Genomic DNA, 18,696 nt, shown 5'->3' on the forward strand with positions numbered 1-18,696 from the left:
TTATTTGAAAGATTCATTAAAACAAGTTTACAGCTGGTTCTTCTTTTTTTCAAGACATCTTTGAGACCCTTGTCTCTTGACCTTTTTGAGTTAGATGATGCACCCTGGGATGATTCTCATCTGACTTCTTTCCCAAACAGAGAACTTTCTCTGTCTCTTCCACCAGAGTTTAATAGATGTTGATATTTATTTGTTTTGTCTTTTAAATGATATCCTGAAAGTTATTTTTTTCTCTGTACTCATTTTTTCAGAACAGTAAGACTTTAAAAGGAAGAATGTAAGTGAACCCAGAGCTCTGGTGTTCTTGTGAGCTCACAAATTTACCCCTCAGGATAAAAGGAATGGAGTCAGGAAAAATGCTAAAGCTCCAAATCCCCTTTAGAGCGCATTTTGCCTGCAGACAGCTGTCCTTTCTGCTGCTGTGTGGTGGTGCTAGGTTCCAGCCTGCTTTGTCTGTCAGCCCTTCAAGGGGATTATGGAAGTTGCCAGTAAATGGCTGATGTCTTCAGTGATCTGCATAAGGCTGTCTGGAGTTGTTCCAGGCCAGGTCTGAAAGACCATTCACTTTTCTGGAAGTGCCTTCCGTTGTCCTTGCTACCCAAGGGAGGGCAGTGGAGGGAAGGGGAAAGGGAAGGTGCTTTTGTAGCAATTAACCAACCTGAAAATACCCCTGTCCTGTGCAGTTAAAAAGGGCAAACACTGCCAATGCCAAGCCAGAGGTGGGTACAGGCAAGCTGGGTCTGGCACCTCCAGCCTCTTCTCTTGAGGCCTCTGGGCTGCAGCTTGTGTGACATGGACAGTGCCTTTGGTGCAATTCAGCTGCAGTGGGCACTGAGTCAGTGCCCTTGGCTGAGTAGCCAAAGGCTGCCCTTGTGCCTACAGTCACATCCCCCTCAGGAGCGTTTGTTTGGTTCCCTTTGGTCCATCCAGAGCAGAGCTTTTCAAATCAATTCTTGATTTTTCAGTAGCATAGCTCGTTCTTCTACCTTGAGGAAACTCTGCAGGGCTTGGTCCCTCATCTCTCCTGCCATGTGCTTGCAGCACCACATAATGGTGCTAATTGCAATCCAGCGATGTCACACCTCACCAAGGGCATCCAGTTTCCAGTGGTGGTCAAAGAATCATAGTTCTGTCCAGCCTATGTCTTGGGTTTGATAGTATGTACTTCTTGCCCTATTCCAACCCTATTTCATTCCAATATCTTTTCAAAGTCTTCTTTCCTCTGAAAGCCAGAAAAACAATTAGCCCAAGAGAGCGTATTTTCTGTCCAAGCACTGTATAACTACCAAATCTTTAAATCTGTGTAATACTTACAGTCCAAGTTCCCCTTTCTGTCATGTGTACCTGTATTTTTTGCGCACAATAGAGATTCTCAACTGCCTTAAGTCTGTTAGCAGAGTCACCAGCTATGGTAGCGTGGCCTTCAGCAGGAGAAACAAGGTAAATTAGGTCATGCAGAGCTCCTGATTTCTGTGACTGCTGCCTCTGTTACCATGCTGGGCTTGCCGGCTGTAGCTGAGGCATTTCTGCAGAATGCTGGCTGACAGCGCAGCTGTACCCTCTGTTTTTAGATTGAGTAGCTGTAGTAAAGGGCTTTATGATGTATGGCAGTACGCTACCCATGCTTAACAAATGATGGGAGAAATGAAATATTGGATGAGGAATGTTAAGCTGCATGGGACGGCTGCCAGTGCACAGTCCTGTCCTGGAAAGCTTTCCTCCTTAATGCACTTGAAGGAAGATGAACAGGTGGTGGTCAAGAAGATGCTGTGGAGCAGACATTGTGGCAAATCTGACTGTTGGAATGAAAGGAAAAATCTCCAGGAAGATTTACAACTGTTTGGATCTATGTTTGGAGGGATTGTACAGGCAAGCTGCCACTTGCTTAAAAAAATCTGAGTCATGATTTTCCATCTCCTCTGCAAGTATTTTTGATGCATCAAAGCCAATTGCGCTTCTCTTCCTATGCCTTAAATAAAAAGAACCAATACCCACAAAACCCACAACAGCCCTTGCCCAAACCCAACTCTCAAATTTAATTACGTATCCTGCTGTGTTAATGGTCTTAGACTCTTTCTTTTTTCCCCATCTACCTGAACCAAACTTCACAGGCAGGGCCACACACAGAGAAATGTGCAGCAGCTACAGAGCATACTGGAGGTGTTCTGCCTAGGTTTTGGAGCAGTTCTACTGTATTGCTGTTAACTCTGAAATTACAACAAAGCTGTGTTAGGAGTCAAATTGGTATCATCTGGCCTAATCACTTCCTAATTTTGCAGAGCATTCCAGGAGTTTTATACCGCATAATTTTCTTTGGGTATATTATGAGCACCAGTGTTTAAGGCAATGCCAAATTGTACAGTTCTGTTCTGGCAAGCAGTGCCCTCAAATATGTTTGTATTGGTTTTGTGTATTTATTCCTCTGGCCCTTTGTTTTATCCCCAATTTTTAGGTAAGTTTTACCATTCCTTCACCTTTTCCAGGATCCAGACTGTAGCTGAAACAGCTCTCTGTGAGATAGGAAGACATCAGGATGCTCTGGAAGCTCAGAGGGCAAAGAGGGGCTGTGGGCCATGAGCGGGAAAGTCCAATCCCAAGTCCTAGAAGGGGCTGTGCTGGGGGATGAGAGCAGAATGTGGCATCAGGATGGAGATCAGATGCATTAGGTGCAGCCTTGCTTTTTAGAACTGGTCAGACCAGTGTCCCCTGCCCTGAGCTGTAGATAAAATACAAACTTCATTCACAAATAGTGGAAGCCCCAGTGAGGTCTTCACTACCCTTGGGTTGATATAATATGGATGGAGGGTGAGTAAGGCACTTAGAAAGGCTGAGATAACAGGAGCTACAGCTTCACCTGCAGATAAGTACGTGTTGTTTTGTGGGGCTTTTTGCCTGCTGCTGGGCAGAGAATATGCTCGCAGGCCTTTGTGAGAAATACATGGGTGAAAGGACTGGTAAGTTATGACTAGCTCTGCCACTGCCTGGAATTCCTGTGTACCATGTATAGAATGACTTATCAAAAAAATGTTATTGAGGAGGTACAGAGAAATGTGGTGAACAGTGAAAATGTCGTGTCTGTGGCACACTGCCAGCAGCAGCCATTTTGCCCACTTTGCACTTTCACTTCATTAAGTGCCCTGCTGTGGATGCTGTCCTTCCATAAGCTGTCTTGCATGTCTGTCTTGCATCTGAAAGGGCTGATACCTGGGAGACAGATCCCAAAGCATCTGCCCTAGAAGAGGGTTTGTGTTTGGGGTTCACTACGAAGCTTTTTGCACCTGATGTGCACTGGAGCAAAGCTGAGGGTGATGAAAAGGTACTGTGCAAGAGGATATTGGAATAATTTGCTCATAGAGCTGCTGGTTCAGCCACTTGATGTTCGGGAGCCTTGTAGCATCAGTCCCCTAGATAACAACAAAGCCAAATAGTCTAAAAGAAAACATTGTAGCTGGAGAGAAAAAGTTCACTGTGAACTTTCAGGCTTGTTTTTCCAGTACCTAACAATGTGCACTTCAGTCTGAGAGATTTTGGACCTGATACCCTTTCCAGCCTAGTTTCTTAGTTACTTTGTTGGTGCCTATTCTCTTGATTATGCTTGAAATTCCAATAACCTTACTGGCATTTGCATCTGTAGCTGTGCGGATGTTTTCAGACCTCCCTTTTCTTTTGGGGGAAAAAAAGTGATCTTGAAGTGTGACATAACTCTAAAGTATTTCTGCTGTGTGGAGGAATTTGTAATTTTACTGAGCTAGGGAATACCTTGTAGAGAGGGGTCTTTTGTGTGCTGTACTGTTGCTGATCTCAGACTCAGATTTCACTCATCTTAAAAGGTTAAGTTTCAAATGTAATCAACTAAAATTTTCGTGCTTTTTTCCACTCGCTTTGGTGACATTTCAGATTCTTTCTGAAATGCAAAACCAATGCAGTATCTCTGATGTTAATAACACTAATAATCTAAAATAATTCAGAAATCTCAACATGTGCAGTCCAGAAATGAACAAACTTTATTAAGTCTGATGGTCACCTATTCACGTTTTTTGCTGTCTGGATTGTAAGAGCTCTGTGGGTTTTGTTTTCATAAGCAGCAGGTGTCCTGCTGGACAATGCTGGAGAGATTAGTCAAATGGAGACTGGGAAGCATTGGAAGTGGTGGGCTCAGCTGGCCTGTCCTGTTTTTGTCCCCTGCAGTGTCCCCCAGTTCTGCAGGGGAAAGGAGATGAGCAATGCAACAGGGCCCTTCAGCTGTTTGCCCTCTTCAGGTTTGGAAGGACGAGGCATTTGACAGCGAGGGTAAAAAGTAACTTGCAGCTAAAGTGAGAAATTGCAGAGGGTAAAGTTAGTGAAATGAAGGAAAAGGGATTTTGAAATAAATCAGTACATTGTTGTTCTATAAAAGGAAGCCTGAAAAAAAAAAAAAAGAGAAAAATCAGCTTAAAAATAGCATGGTCTTAAAAAAAATTGAATTAAAGACACCAGCCATTAGTCACATAATCATTGTGACAACAGCAGTAGTACTGTTTGGGAAGTAAATGGTGTAAAAAATGTTAAATTTTGTTACTCTAGGGTGCCTGTTGTGCTTTAGGAATAGTATTCTTCAATTTGGAACTCCCACTAACATCATGCTGCTGCTGGTCACTTCCTTCTCCTCCCTCATATTGGAAACACAAAAAGCAAAAATCACAGATTGAGATGAGCAATTTACTGGAAACAGAAACGAGATAAAAAACCAAACAGAAACAATATTAATAATAAGAGGTATAAGACAAAGAAACTATTTACACTGAAAAAAAAAAAGAAACCAGCAACAAACAAATACAGCACTTTTCTGGTCTCCGGGTTTCTCCCTTCTCCTAAGCACTGAGAGAGTGTCCCTTTCCCCTCCACCCAGCAAGGACCTGAGGTGGTATCAAATAACGAATAACATTAAGGTCCTGGCCATGCCGCCTCCCAGGTTTTACAAAAAATTAACCCTGTCCCGGCCAAAACCAGGACAGTGCCTAAAAAAGTTAAATTTTTTTCACCAGATAATTGTTTTTCCACTCTGGGCCCAATTCCATCCTGTCCTTCCCCCCCCACCCCACCCCAAGAAAACGAGAACAAAGCAGCAGTTCTTATCTCTCTTCTTGTGAGAGCATGGGTTTTCACAGTCATCATCCTTCCCCAATAAATACTTGATAGAAACTAAAGAATTCCCATCAGGATGCTTTGCTTGAAATTACTGGCTTTGAATTTAAAAAGTCAGTGGGAAATCATTAAAATTTAGGTGTAGAAAAGGAGAATGGGGAGACAGTGCAAACTGTACCAAAGGGCTGCTACTTCTGGTTGGTAAGCCCTTGGCCTGGTTTTATTTGCTAAGGCTGTATAGGGTTGCTAGAAATGTATAGCTGATTTCGTGGAACTAACATCCCAACAACTAGCCACAACAAAAAATACTCTAAAGTAATAAGAAAAAAAGCAGTGTAATATAAACCAGAAGCATCTTGCTCATGACCAGTTGAAGGCAGGGCTTCTTGGGGCACCTGGGACTTGCTTTCCATGTGCTCCTGGGCTGTGGTGTGGGACAGCATTACTCTCTTTCCTCCCCTGTGTAGCTGAAGGGAAACCTCTGTGGGACAGGGTGTGCTGTCTGACTGACAAACCATCTGTGTCAGCCAGCATCAAGAGCTGTGCTGGGCTTCTGCCCTGTTAAAAACCTCAAACCTCAGCCAAAACCACTCACCGTCAATTCTAAAATTCATTGGAGAGAAAGCAGGGATATTAGATAAATGTGGTGCTGAGTGCCCCAGTCTAGTCCTTGATCTTTCTCTAAATTGTTGGGGAGCTCATGTAGGAGCCCCTCAAAACATCTAACAGCGTGTAAAGCAAGAGGAGTGTTGCAGATGAGAAGCTGTATCTCCTACCAAAACAGCATAACTTTATTTTCCCAGTGTGTCATTGTGGCACGTGGCCTTGTGCTGTAAGAAAACCTAAGAGGGTTTGTAGGAGTTGGCTCTCACCTCATGCCCACGTTGCCACCACGTGGGATCCTCTGAGTGGCAAAACTGGATCGGAAAGCAGGGAAAGTGGTGGGCAGTGTGTGGAGTATAAAAACTTGACCCACAGGCAGCTAGAACAGGGGGCATGGCTCTGCCAAGACAAATCCTCCTCTGAAAAACAGGCACTAGGTCTCTTTGAACAGCTGAGCTAGGTTCACAGGATAAACCTGCTGCTAAGGAGTGTAATGGGCTCACTGTTGAATGCTCCAAGAGTGCTTTCTTAAGCTAAGTGTGTCTGGAATGAATATGAAAGGAAGGCATATAGTTTTTTGGCATATGTCTGTGCAGCAGTTACAGTGTGTGGATGCTGGCTAATGTGGGGTTTTGCTTTGCTGTGCTGAGAGAGCAAAGGGGAGGTGTAACTCATGCTTTCTGCCTCCCCATGAAAAAGATGGATTTTTATGTGTTGATCGTCCATGTTTTTGTCCATGCAGGTTTTACAGTCCAAGTGGTGTTTCGCCTCTTCCCTTGGCATTTATTCCTCAAGCTGCAAATATGTAATCTTGTTTTTATTTCTGTATTTCTGTTAATCATGAGTTTTTCTGCGTGCAAGTGTATCTGATTGTTGTTGATAGACTCCAGTGCTCAGGATGACATAATTCTTCTGGAGCTTGAGCTCCTGGGGAGGCTGCAGACATTGGCCTGTCACCCTTCTGTCTTCCCTCAGCTATGTGGGGAAACTCTTTATTTTCTGGGGGGGGGGGGGGGGGGGGGTACTTTTCTGTGGCAGTTCTCTGAACTCCTTCTGACTTACCTGTATTTGCAGATCTGCACAGATATTCTAGGGGCATGGACTGTTTTTGTTGAACCTTCCTTTCACAGAATAAAAAACCTGAATTTTCTGTGGCAAAACTGCTTTTTGCCTTTTTTCCCTTGCTGGGTCCCACTGTATTGTGCTTACTATGGGCTTTTCCATAGTGTCCATTATTATGGTGTGTATATATTTATATAGATTTTTTTATATATGTTTTTCATATATTTTCTATATTCAAAACCCAGTGTGACCTGCATGGCCATTGTGTCTTCTTCAGAGGGATAGGGGTTTTTTTGTTTTTATAATGTATGCTTTATCTCTGAAAACTAAGCTGAAGAACTTCATCTAGTACACTCATATTTAAGTTTGCTGTCTATTGTAACATCAGTTATCTTCAACATTGCTTCTTCCCAGATTTTGCCTTCCCACTGCATGGATTTTTTTGGATCATTTCCCTTCACTTGTCTTAGCCTGCTTTTCTTCCCCAGAATGAATCTCATTTGATTATTTTCAGACTGCATTTCTATTCTCTCTGAGTCCCTGTGCATTATTTCCTTGTCCCCATTATTTTTGCAGCTCCTCCAAATGTGATATTTCCTAGAGATTTAAGTTAGCATGCTGTCTAGAATCTCTTCTGGAACATTAAAGAAAATACCAAGTGAAATAGGACCTAATACAGGTCTTTGCAATATTGCACTTTCTTCCCATGTTATCCTTTGCTTTTATCATGATTTATTTGCAGTCGGTTTTCAAATCAAGCCACAGTATTCATCTCAAAGTGCAAATCACTATCAAATGTTTTCTGAAAATCAAACACACCACATCTGCTCCTTTTCCTTAGACTCCTAGTGCTGTAACACTAGCCAGAAAAGGGACCAATTTCTAGCCAGTTCTGCTCTTCTGAGTAGAAATCACGATTTTATTGTCCTCAGCCTTGTAGCCTGGTTTACTTTATAGGAAGCTTCATGAATTAAAACAGCTGTGCAGCCCATTCTGAAGTTCTGTTTTGTGGAGCAACAGTGCTAGGAAGAAAACAAGTGGAGTTTATGCATGTGAGGGGGAGAAAGAGAGGACAGGGATATATGTGTGTGGGGAGAAGGGGAGTTGCTTTTATCTCTGTGTGTGAGTAACTGGGTGAGGGCATTAGGTGTATTTCTGAGGAACTGCTCAAATCCCCAAATATACTTGTGTCTTTCTAGACCACGGTTTTCATATAGTTCAGTGTTTTGCACTCTCCTGCTTTGCTTTCCCTGTGGTCTGTGATGCTGTTGATACTTGAAGCTGCAGTGAAACTGGTGGTGGCATCAGCAGCCACCTCTTACTTAGGTGCCTTGGAAAACTCCTCTGCTTTAACTGTTGCCCAGGTATCTGTGATACAGAAAAACTGGAACACTTCTCCTGTAGTAAAAGGACCTTTCTTACTCTAAAGTACAACAGATAAAAACAGCTGTTTGGGGTAAGAAACAAAGGAATTGAGACAAAATATAAGCAGATGATGGAGACTGCAGGATAAAAGCGAGAGCATGCTTAGCCAAGAACTCTTTCAATGGGGAGTATGAGTTATAGTCCCTGGAGATCAAGCAGAAGGCATCTCATTCATGGCTTTTTGCTTTGACCTGGCCATAATAAAATTTCAAAAGTTTCTGGTGACAGTAATGCCTGCACTGAACAATATTTTATACCAATGATTTAAAAGGGTTATTAGTACCCCTTTTCAGCTGGGGCAAGTAGCTGAGAGCAGGCAGAAATAAATTTAATACATTTTTCTAAGAAGACTTTACGTATATTTTTGAGTATGCTTCCCATCTTTCCATGCTCTTGCCTGCATCCCCTCTTCCACCTGGCTTTTGTTACCTGTTCACAGCCTGGCCTGGACCACCTGCCATGATGAGAAGGATGGCATGAGGCAGTCTGGGTGTTGAGATCTGTAGTGTTGGATCCCTGGTGGAGGGCAGGATGGGACTAGGGAAGAACGTAGGCGGTGCTTAGTACTGAGAAGGAAGTCTGAGTTGGCCTGCAGGTGAAAATTTTTCTGTCCAAATCTTGGGAAGTAGGGTATGGATGTGGGGTTTTTGTTTGGGGTTTTGTTTGTTCATTAATTTGTTGTTGCTGTTTTGTCTTTTTTTTTTTTTTTTTAGTTCAGTTTAAAAGAAAGGCAGTTAGCACAAATACAGCTATTGAACCTCCTGATCTAAGCTTTAAAATTATTCCTCGTATGTTCATTACTGTTCTTGTGAGACATCAGAGGAATTGAGTCTAGCAAGACACTATGAAGAGGTGTTAGAAGCTTATGGTTGTGTTTTGTCATAGCCTTATAAATTTTCATCTAATGCACTGACAGCATTGGGGCAACTGCAGGCTTATACACCTCAGAACTGTTTTCATCATTTTCCTGCTCTGTGTTACATTTTCCACCTGAAAAAATCCTTTCTTCATAGATGGATACACTAGGAAATAGGGCAGAAAGGCCTGCATCCACCTCAAAATTTGCAGTCCCAGGCTTTATGGGGGGCACATGGGACTGTGGGCTGTCTCCCTGCTTTCTCCTCCTCCTCCCCTCTGCAATAATCCGTGATTCTCTGGGCTTTATATAAGTCCGAACCGGCTAGTTCGGACCTGCATGGACTGAAGATAAAAGACGAGGAGCGCTCTTCCACCACGTGGGGACGAGTGTCCTGTTTATTGGCTTGTGATGGGACACTGCTGGCCGCAGTGCCCACCCCGGTGGCAAAAGAACCCGAACCTTTACCTGCATTGGGGTTTTATCCCCCAGGGGAAAGGCGGTGGGGAAAGAGGACCGTGGCAAATGGGATAACACTGGGGCGGGGCGAGGGGAGGGGATCCATGGGGCAGACCACCAGGTGTGTAGGAAGGAGTGCATGGGGAGAAACCATGTGATGAGGAAGGGGGAATAATCTACATGACATACCACACTCAGTACAAAATTCCTGTTACCCAGTACAGAACAACTACTAAATAAACTATTTAGTGCAATACAACACCCCTCCCCAGGTGCTAACCTAAACTGAACAGTCCAGACCTAAAGACCAAGCCTAGACCTGAGATGTGCCACCTCCCACAGTCTGACCTTGTCCTTGTTGCTGAAAGAGCTTTGTACATAGATTTTGACCAAGCAAAAAAGTATGCAGGAATGTCTGTGGTACTCAGAGCAACCTGGGAGTTACAGATACCATACTGCTGATGCCCCCCTTCATCACAGCTGCAGAGGTGGACCAAGAGCCTCCCAGCTGTGGAGTCCCTGGAATGGGGCTGGCAGTGGTCTCCCACCTCCCTCCTCTGCCCAGTACAGCCAGCAGGTCAGTTCTCTCTCCACTGAGTACTGCTGCAACCAAAGGATTTGTTTTTGCTTTGCTTTATTATTTACTAAAATGATCAAAGCAGCCACTCCTTATGATCATAAAGAGAAGCCTTAAAATCTTATTTAAGAGCACAAGTATTTTGAGCTTTGACAGATATACTTTGAAAACAACACAGATGTGCAGTGTCAGATTTCACTGCTGCATGCAGTGTCTTTGTTTCAAACTGTAAATTTGGCTAGTGGTGCTGGGCATGTGCTTTCCCAAAACCTTGTCGCCTGCAACACGGGAAAAACAAGTTTCTGGGTTGTGGGGATTTTTTCCCCCGCCTATACTCCCTTGGAGAGTTCGAAAGGAAAATGATCTTTGCAGAGTGAGCATTCAGCCCTGCGAGGCTGCAAACCTATGGGTTATTTTTAACCTAATTACCTCGAATTAAACAAAAGCTTAAGAATGTTTTTGCTTGAATTGAAGGTGAGGATAAGTAGACTTTATGTGCAGAGCAGCTCCAGCCAACAGCGTGGCTCTTCCATTGCGGAATAATGCCCGTGGCAGTGCCCTGCACTAACGAACAGCACTTGATTCTCTGAAGGGCTGGCTTTTCTGAGCTGATGTGAGAGGATAGGCAGCTCTAGAGCAGTTCACTCCTTTCCCCTTCTCACCCCTCCTATGGATATGTGATCACTTTGGACTGGTGGCGTTTTAGATGGAGCATAGTCTCCTTATACTTGCCTGGCAGTGGCTCATTAACTGCGTGTTAATTGAAACTGAAAGTTTGTCAGATGATTCAGTTCAGTTACATGCTAAATGGATTCAGTGCAGTAAGCATTACTGCTGTGGTGAAAATCTCTGTGGAATTGATCTGTGAACTGATTTAAAGGGATTCATTGGCTTCATCAGTGGTTCTCAGAGGTCAGCATTGGGAGAGCAGGCAGCTGTAGCCACACTCCCAACAAAACAACTCCTACTCTTTCACCCTAAACAGTTTTAATTACTGGCCAGTATGCTCCCTTTCCAGGACATATGTTAGGTGGATAAATTTACTCTGGAGAAGCGAAAAAGAAAATGAGGAAAATTAAAAGTGCGTTTTGAATTCTGTAATCTAAATGGCTGAAATGTTGGGTTCTTATCTTCCCATGGATTGAGTCATCACAAAGTTTTTCTAAAGTTTGACTCAAACATAAATGTATGTTATAAAGAAAAAAAATATTAAAGAAACCAGAAGAAAAATACCTACTTTAAACTAAAGGACAGAAAATTCAAAATTTACATCCTCTATAACTCATCTTTTATACTTGGCCACTGCAAAAGTCTCCCTTAAGTGGGCAATTCATTCTGTATGCTATACCTGCTTATATGGTTGGTTTCTGTGCGGAGCCAATTTTTATTGCTGAGTTATAAACCCTTTGAAAATAGGGGCTTGTAATGGAAGCACTGACAGACCTTTAACTAGGTCAGTTTTATCTGGCTCCATTATCTTTGCTTTTGTTAAAGCATTAAATGGTTGCAGATTTGTTTATTTTTCTCGCAGTCCCAGAATTTTAACATGGGTATGTTATTGAATTGTTTTTTCTTCAAAATGTCATGAACACCCAGTACTAGAGAGCTTATCCAGACTACACAGTCATCTTTAAAAGTAAATTGAACTGTTGTGTCTTATTTCAAGATTTTCTTGCTCATACAGGACATTTGGTCTGTAGCACATCATTACTATAGTAATGCCAAAGTTTGTCCTCTTCTAATCTTGAATTCTTCTTCGTCTTTTGGGCTCCTTTCTGCATAAAATGACAATGATGTTTTTTTTTTTTCTCCCATTCAGATGGAAAGCCATACCACTGCAACTTCCCCGAAGAGGAAACCCCAATGATAACATCTCAGTTGGATGAGCTCCCAAAGCTGGGAGGTTGCAACGCCAGAGAGAATGAAGCCAGGGAATCTAAACCAGAGATTCCTGCTCTGGTCTCAGCACTGGAGAGTGTCATCAAGGAACCCTTTTCAAAATACCATGGTTCTGCAGACATAAAGATGCCAGTATTTCATCACAGCCAAGGGCTTCCTTGCTCCAGTCACATTGCTAGCTTTGCTTCTGGTATGGGCCAGACATCTTTAGACATGGTCATGGACTTGAAAACGTCACTTGAAGTGCAGGCTAGTCGTGCTAGAGAAAATTTGCTAGACTTGCACAGGGAGCATCCTCTGATAGAAAAAGGTGCTGAAGCTCTAGAGGTAGCTCCACTTGATTTGAGTGAAAAATCAACAAGGGATAATTCATGCAATAAATATCTGAATACATCCTTGCAGGCTGCTTTAATTGTCTACCCGTGTCCTTTCTGCAGTCACAAGACCTACTACCCTGAAGTCCTGTGGATGCACAAAAGAATTTTGCACAGAATCAGCTGTAACTCGATGGTACCCCCGTGGGTACAACAAAACGGATTCAAGAGTATTAAAACCAACCTGGTCTTTCTGGCGAGGAGTGGGCGCACCGGCCCCCCTCCTGTTCTCGGTGGGAAGGAATGCCAGCCTTTGCCCATTGCCAGATTTACACGTACTCAAGTGCCAAGTGCGTTGCCAGGTTCCAAACCCAGCTCCCATTCTGTTGGGATGGCTGCAAAGTCTGGGAGTATGCATCCGTCAAAGGACAGTCATGCACTCGGCCACTGTGCTTCACGTGTGTCAGGCCTGGATGGGTACAGACAGCCCAAGTTAAACCATTCCCAGGAGCAGTACAGCATAACAGCACAACAAAAAAGCAAATACGAAGCAAATTCCAAACTCCCACAAGTGGGAACCTACGGCAGAAGTGTAACACCTACTCAAACAGTCATATCCAGGTCTAGCACACAGCCCACCAACAGTAAGCAAGTGGAAAAGTATGTGGTTCCCCAAGGGAGTACTGGTTTTGCCTCTCCAGGTAAGCACTGTGCATCCGACTCCATGAAGGCCAAATACACCCCCCCGCTGCAGTACCATTCCCTGTGTAAGAGTGAGCAGTACCCTAAACACGAAGAGCCGTCCGTGCCTCAGAGGGAGCCTCACGTCAAGGCTGGAAATGAGATGAGGACATTGGCAAACTGCACAGCGGTAGCACGAGCCAGTCCAGTGCTGCAGCCTCAGCCTGGTGCCGTGGGAGTTCCTCCGGCTTTACACTCCAGCAAACAGGATCTGGGATCAGATGGGCATGAGAAACATTTGGACATTTTAAATATCTTTAAAACATACATTCCAAAGGACCTTGCTTCACTGTACCAAACCTGTGGTGCCAACAGCCCTGTCCTAGATCACACAGGTAAGATTTTAACAAGCCCTTGCATTGCTGAGGATGTAGCTTGTTTGTTCCTTCTTTGTTCAGAACCATGACATGCTGTTTCCCAGTTTTTTCCCTCTCTGCCTTTAACAGTTAGGATTACAAGTTCACTGTTTTTATCATTGCTGGATAGGCTTGAATAGGTTTGTTTACTGCTCTCTTAACATTGCAGCATCCCCCCTTGTGCACTGTGTGACATTTCTGTCGCAGGTTAAATGTATCTGGTTCCACCTGGAGTACTGCTGTTCCTTTGTCCTCTTGCTTCAAGCAGACTAGAGTTACACAGATGTGCTGTCACAGGAAGATCCCCCTGATATGCTGGTGCTGGCACACATCATCATCTTTTTGCTTCAGGCAAAATAAACATCCTCTGGGGCTTATCTGTGATGTTATTTTGGAGGTTTTGTTCAATTTTGTCTGCAAACAAGTCTTCCAACAACACAGAGGGATAATCGCTTGTCAGTGTCCTTTGTCTTTCTTGACAAAAGTCTTGAGATCTTCCTTGTCCATATCAAAGGCTACTAAGTATTTTTCAAATTAGTCTTTTGATCTTTTTTTTATAATTATAATTAAAAAGAGGTAGAGCTGAACATGTGCATGCTAATTCACATAAGCAGAAAAATCAGTTGTGCAATAGCCAGTTTAAAAGTTCGGGGACTAAAAAAGTTCAACGGCCATATGAATAAAACACACCTACGTATTTGCATTTGAAACCATACTCTTCTGATGATCTGCCAGAATTAGTTTGTCTCAGTAGAAACTGAAAATCACACTGATTGTTTACCCATGAGATGTGTGTGTGTCTGTAGCGGAGGAGAATTGGGGCCCTAGTCTCACCTCTTACCACTTGTAAACTGTGCTACTTTTTATACCCTTCTTCTCTTTGTAGAAGTCATGCAAATGAACTCATCATGAAAATAGCACACATTCTGGGGCCGTGTTCTAGTGTCCTCCCTTGACATAATACACTCTGTTTTGTCAAAAGCATGTGTGAAATGGATCTTCTGCAACTAGTACAAAATCCAGGACCCTTGGAAGGTGGTAGTATTAAGGACAGCTGTGGTCTGGTGCCCAGAAGGTGTGTGCAAGTTGAGGCAAGGAAGGAGCCCAGAGTGTTAAGTCAGGTCTTGGTGGAAGGGCCTTTTGGAGGAGACAGGAGGGCAGAACCTGCCTGACATAGGCCACGAGTAAGTTGCACCTTTCATCCACCTCCATTGTCAGTTCTGCTCAGTTACTCCAAAGGTGGTGCTGCGTAGGGACCTGTTACTTATCAAGCAGATCATTTCACAGGAGCTCAGGGCCTGCATGATGATTGCAACCAACATCAGGCTCCTGGGTTTTGTTAAGGAAGCAGACATTCTTAGTGTCTGAAACTACAGTTTCAGTGTTCCTCAGGGGTTTTTTTGTCCAGTTGGCTTTGCTTTCGCCATCCCAGTGGGTTGTTGTCTAAAGGTCCTCCCTGCCCACTTTCTGTTCGAAGTACCAGTTAATTGTACCACGCTCAACTTGGGGTACCTTCACGTGGGTGCCCTCATGATGTTATTTAATAGTACACTGTGTCAGCCTGCTCAGAGAAATCTTACTGATCCAGTGAGCTCCCAGCCACGTTAGGAGGGATAAGGGAAAAACAGTAAAAAGCTAGGAAATAGAAGATGACTAAGTGAAGGCAAGGACCAGAAAATTCATGATGACTTTCAGAACAAAGTAAAATAGGGGCAGGGTTTTTAAAGAGGTCTCTGTTTACCTGCCTTTTAAAAGCGGGATTTTATTGCCAAAATGTTTTTGCTGGGCAGTGATTTCTAGAGACGCTTTAACTGGAAGTTATTTAGTGCCCATCTCTGCTTTGAAACCTCTTCTTTCATTCCAAGTGTTTTACAGCAATCAAGTTTTCAGAATTTGAAACATCTTTTTTTTTAAATGTAGCTTGTCTTGGTTTTATATACAACTTCCAGGTTGCTGATGTTTCTCCAAACCAATTGGCATGACGGCTGTTTTTCATAGCACTCAAATAAAAAGCTGCTTGAGGCAAAAGGAACGAGATCCTACCAACTGCAAACAGAGGAGGGTAATTGAACTTCATCTGAAATAACATATGGCTCTAGATAGGCTGAGTCCTCTGAGTCAGTATGCATCATCCCATTTAGCTTTAATACTGTAATGTGAATATGGCAATTATGACATAAAGGACATCGAAAAATCTGGATTATGTATGCTATTTGTCATGTTTTTTCCCCTCAGTTGCATATTCTCAATAGACTTTCCTTGGGGTTTTTGGTATATGATGTCATCTTGGATCACACTAGATTATTTTAGTGTGTGGTAGTACAGTGTTCAACTTCCTTTTGAGTGGCTGCATTTGTTTTTGGGATCCTTTCTTTGATGTTTGTGTTTGTTCCAGTGTGTCCTTGGAAGAGAGTTGTTGTGTGTACTGCTGTGATACAGCTGCACACATGAAGCTTGCTGTGCTAGGCTAGGTTTGTTTCACACTTCCAAGTCTTCCGAAATGCCTGTGGAGAGAATCTCACTGTTACATTTAATAGAGGTTATTTATTTTATTCATGCCATTTATATATTAGGAAAGGGTGGGTTATGGCAGCAGATGCACTCTTCAGGGCTCCTTTGAGACCAGCTTTGAGCATGGATTTCACAGGAGCTCCCATTCACACAGTGGTGTTCCTTTACCTGAATTATCGAACACCTATGACCTGTAGTCATCCACCCCCTTTTGTTCACCTAGAGGATAACCTGAGTGATGACTCACGCCCATGGCTCAAACTTCTGAACTATCAAAAGCCTTCTGGTGCTACCTGGGAAAAGCAACAATGGCAAATACACCTGGAAGCAATCCATTTTTTTCCACCTGCTCATTGAATAACTCCCATAAAGTGAGTGTTAGGGAGGGGCTAGGTGGAAGTCTTAGCCCACTCATCCTTGGTGTTTGTACCTTGGTTTACAAACAGCATGTTAAACCTTCCCTCATGGGTAGGAGAGGTGCTTCCATGAAGGCTGGTGGATCAGATTGGTGATGGCTGCTGAGATAAGTGTATTCCCCTTCAACAGAAGAAAACGTGGGTTACAGAGGAATTAAATGTCTTTACAGAGGTGTCAGAACCATGACCTGAGGAACCCAGCTCTCCTGGGCCTCACAAAGCTGCTCTGCCAGTCCCTGCCTGTCCAGCAGTCAGCCTGGCACTCCTGCAAAGGCCACAGCTGGTTTGTCCACACACTTCCCTCAGCTTTGCTTTCCAGCTTGCAGCTACAGTTCTGTGCAGTGAGGGGAGAAATGCTCGTAACAGCTCAGAAATCCGCATTTAATCCCGCCTTCCTTACAAGGCAAACCTGTCCCATTACCGTTCAGTAAGGTTCTCATTGGTGTTTAGAACACCAACGTGATTTTTTAAAATTTTTTTTGATGGGTTGTTTTTTCCCTAGGGTTTTGTTTGTTTGTTTGGGTTTTTTTTTTTTTTTTTGTGTGTGTGTACCTGATCTGGATTTTTCCCCAAATCATGATCTTTTATTTGACAATCAGAAACTTAATTTTGTGAGTGAGTATTCAGGTGCATTGTGCAGACTGTGCTGCCATCTGCAGGAGGTGCTATTATAAAAGAAGAAAACAATCCGTGAGTGGGGTGTTTGTTTGGAGGTTTTTTTGCAGCAAGAGATTTCTTTGCAGTATATGGTCTGGTGAAAACCATCCCAGGATGCTTGGCGTCATACCGGCAGAGTAAATGGCAGCTGTCTTCTTCTCCATTCATTTTCAGGTGCAGCATCCATATTTTGGATTAATCTTGTGGCATCTTGCAGTTGATTTTTCATTGTGTGGAGGGTTTTTGTTGCCATTTTTTGGTCTCAATTTTATTCTTTTTAAATTCTGTGACTGGGAGGAGGGGGAGAATATGAAAGAAAAGCTGAAACTTCACTTCTGTTGACATCCCTCTCGAATTTCTTTAAAAGCCAAAATATTCCAGTGGCAAATAGAAACATCAACTCTTTTCTTCCAAAGAGGGTGTTTTACCAAAATAGAAAAGATGATGTTCAAACATTTTTTTAAAATAATAAAAAAGCCCAATAAAAGTCAAATGTGTCTTTTTTGATCAGCAGCAAAAAGACAAAGACCAGCCCTTTAAGTCAGATGCTGTAAACTGACCTTTGGAGAAAAAGGAGAGGTTTGAGCGGTTTTCCACAAATGCTAATGGCCTAGAAAACATGTTTACCCAGGGCTGGGGGAAGGCTGCTGTGCTGCTACCAGCTCAAAATGTCCGGAATGACACTTTCATTCACAGATGTCTTTCGTCTGTGCCTCAGAGGTCCGGGGTCAGAGCAGCACCGGCAGGCAGGTAGGCAGGGGCGAAAGGTTTGATCAGTCTGCGATGGCTGCGCTCGCTCTGCATTTGTCTCTGAGGTATTGCCGCCTGGGGGGGACAGTCGGGCTCTGGTCCTACTCACTTCCTATTATCCATGTGACTTGTCTCCGCCACGCTGGAGTCACTTTGATTTGCCTGATGTACTGCTTGACAAAGCTGGGTGATGGCTGAGAAGTGGATCCAGCTGCTCTGAAAAGCGCACACCTGACATGCCAGTCCTGGTGCGGGCACATCATGGGGAGCATTTTTTAATTCAATGTAATTTATGCATTCTTGCAGTCCTGTGTGTGCCTGGCCTGTCAGCCAGTGCCTAGATGAAGGCTGACAGTTGTCATCCAGGGCCTGAAGGTAGCCTCACATAATGACACATTAGACATACTAATGATGTTTTCTTCTGGCATAATGTTTTCTTCTCAACTTTCCTCTCTCCTCTCCCCCCCCACTCCCGCTCCCCCCCCCTTCCCTCCCTCTCTCCTGACTACAGGGATGCTCAGGACACAAACACGCCAAGGAGACTGTGTCTGCAGAGAATGTGGAAAATGCTTTACCCAACCCAGCCACCTCAGGACTCATCAGAGGTCCCACACAGGTATCTTTTCACACTCGCTATTGCTTTCTCCATTTCCCACTTGCCTGCTTTCAGATTCAGCTAACAAAATGCCAAGAATTGCATTTCACGTACCATGTTAGCCTAAGTAATTCCCGTACCTAAATCTAATAGACATGTTTTTTATTTTTATGACTGTTGCTCTTGTTCTCCAAATACTGCTTACCTGATCCCTGGCCGAACTCCATAAAATTGCAATGCATTTAAGATAAGTCTGTTTGCAAGTGTTTTATTTTAATTAGAGAGTAGGGTACTCAGAAATGAATATGCTAATGAATTCTGTTGCCACCAGCACAAATTGAAATCAAAGTA

At 43.4% G+C, this 18,696-nt stretch overlaps 1 protein-coding gene across 1 annotated transcript in view; it reads left to right on the forward strand.

Annotated features, from left to right (window-relative positions):
* Positions 1 to 18,696, forward strand: part of ZNF516 (zinc finger protein 516) — a 99,669-nt gene that overhangs the window by 73,212 nt on the left and 7,761 nt on the right. The window contains exons 3-4 of the mRNA XM_066546110.1: positions 11,926 to 13,395; positions 18,262 to 18,366. Of these exons, the coding sequence (XP_066402207.1) occupies positions 11,926 to 13,395; positions 18,262 to 18,366 (1,575 nt within the window). The remainder of the gene's footprint in view (positions 1 to 11,925; positions 13,396 to 18,261; positions 18,367 to 18,696) is intronic.

The sequence above is a fragment of the Molothrus aeneus genome, chromosome 1, assembly GCF_037042795.1.
Source record: "Molothrus aeneus isolate 106 chromosome 1, BPBGC_Maene_1.0, whole genome shotgun sequence".
Lineage (NCBI taxonomy): Eukaryota > Metazoa > Chordata > Aves > Passeriformes > Icteridae > Molothrus > Molothrus aeneus.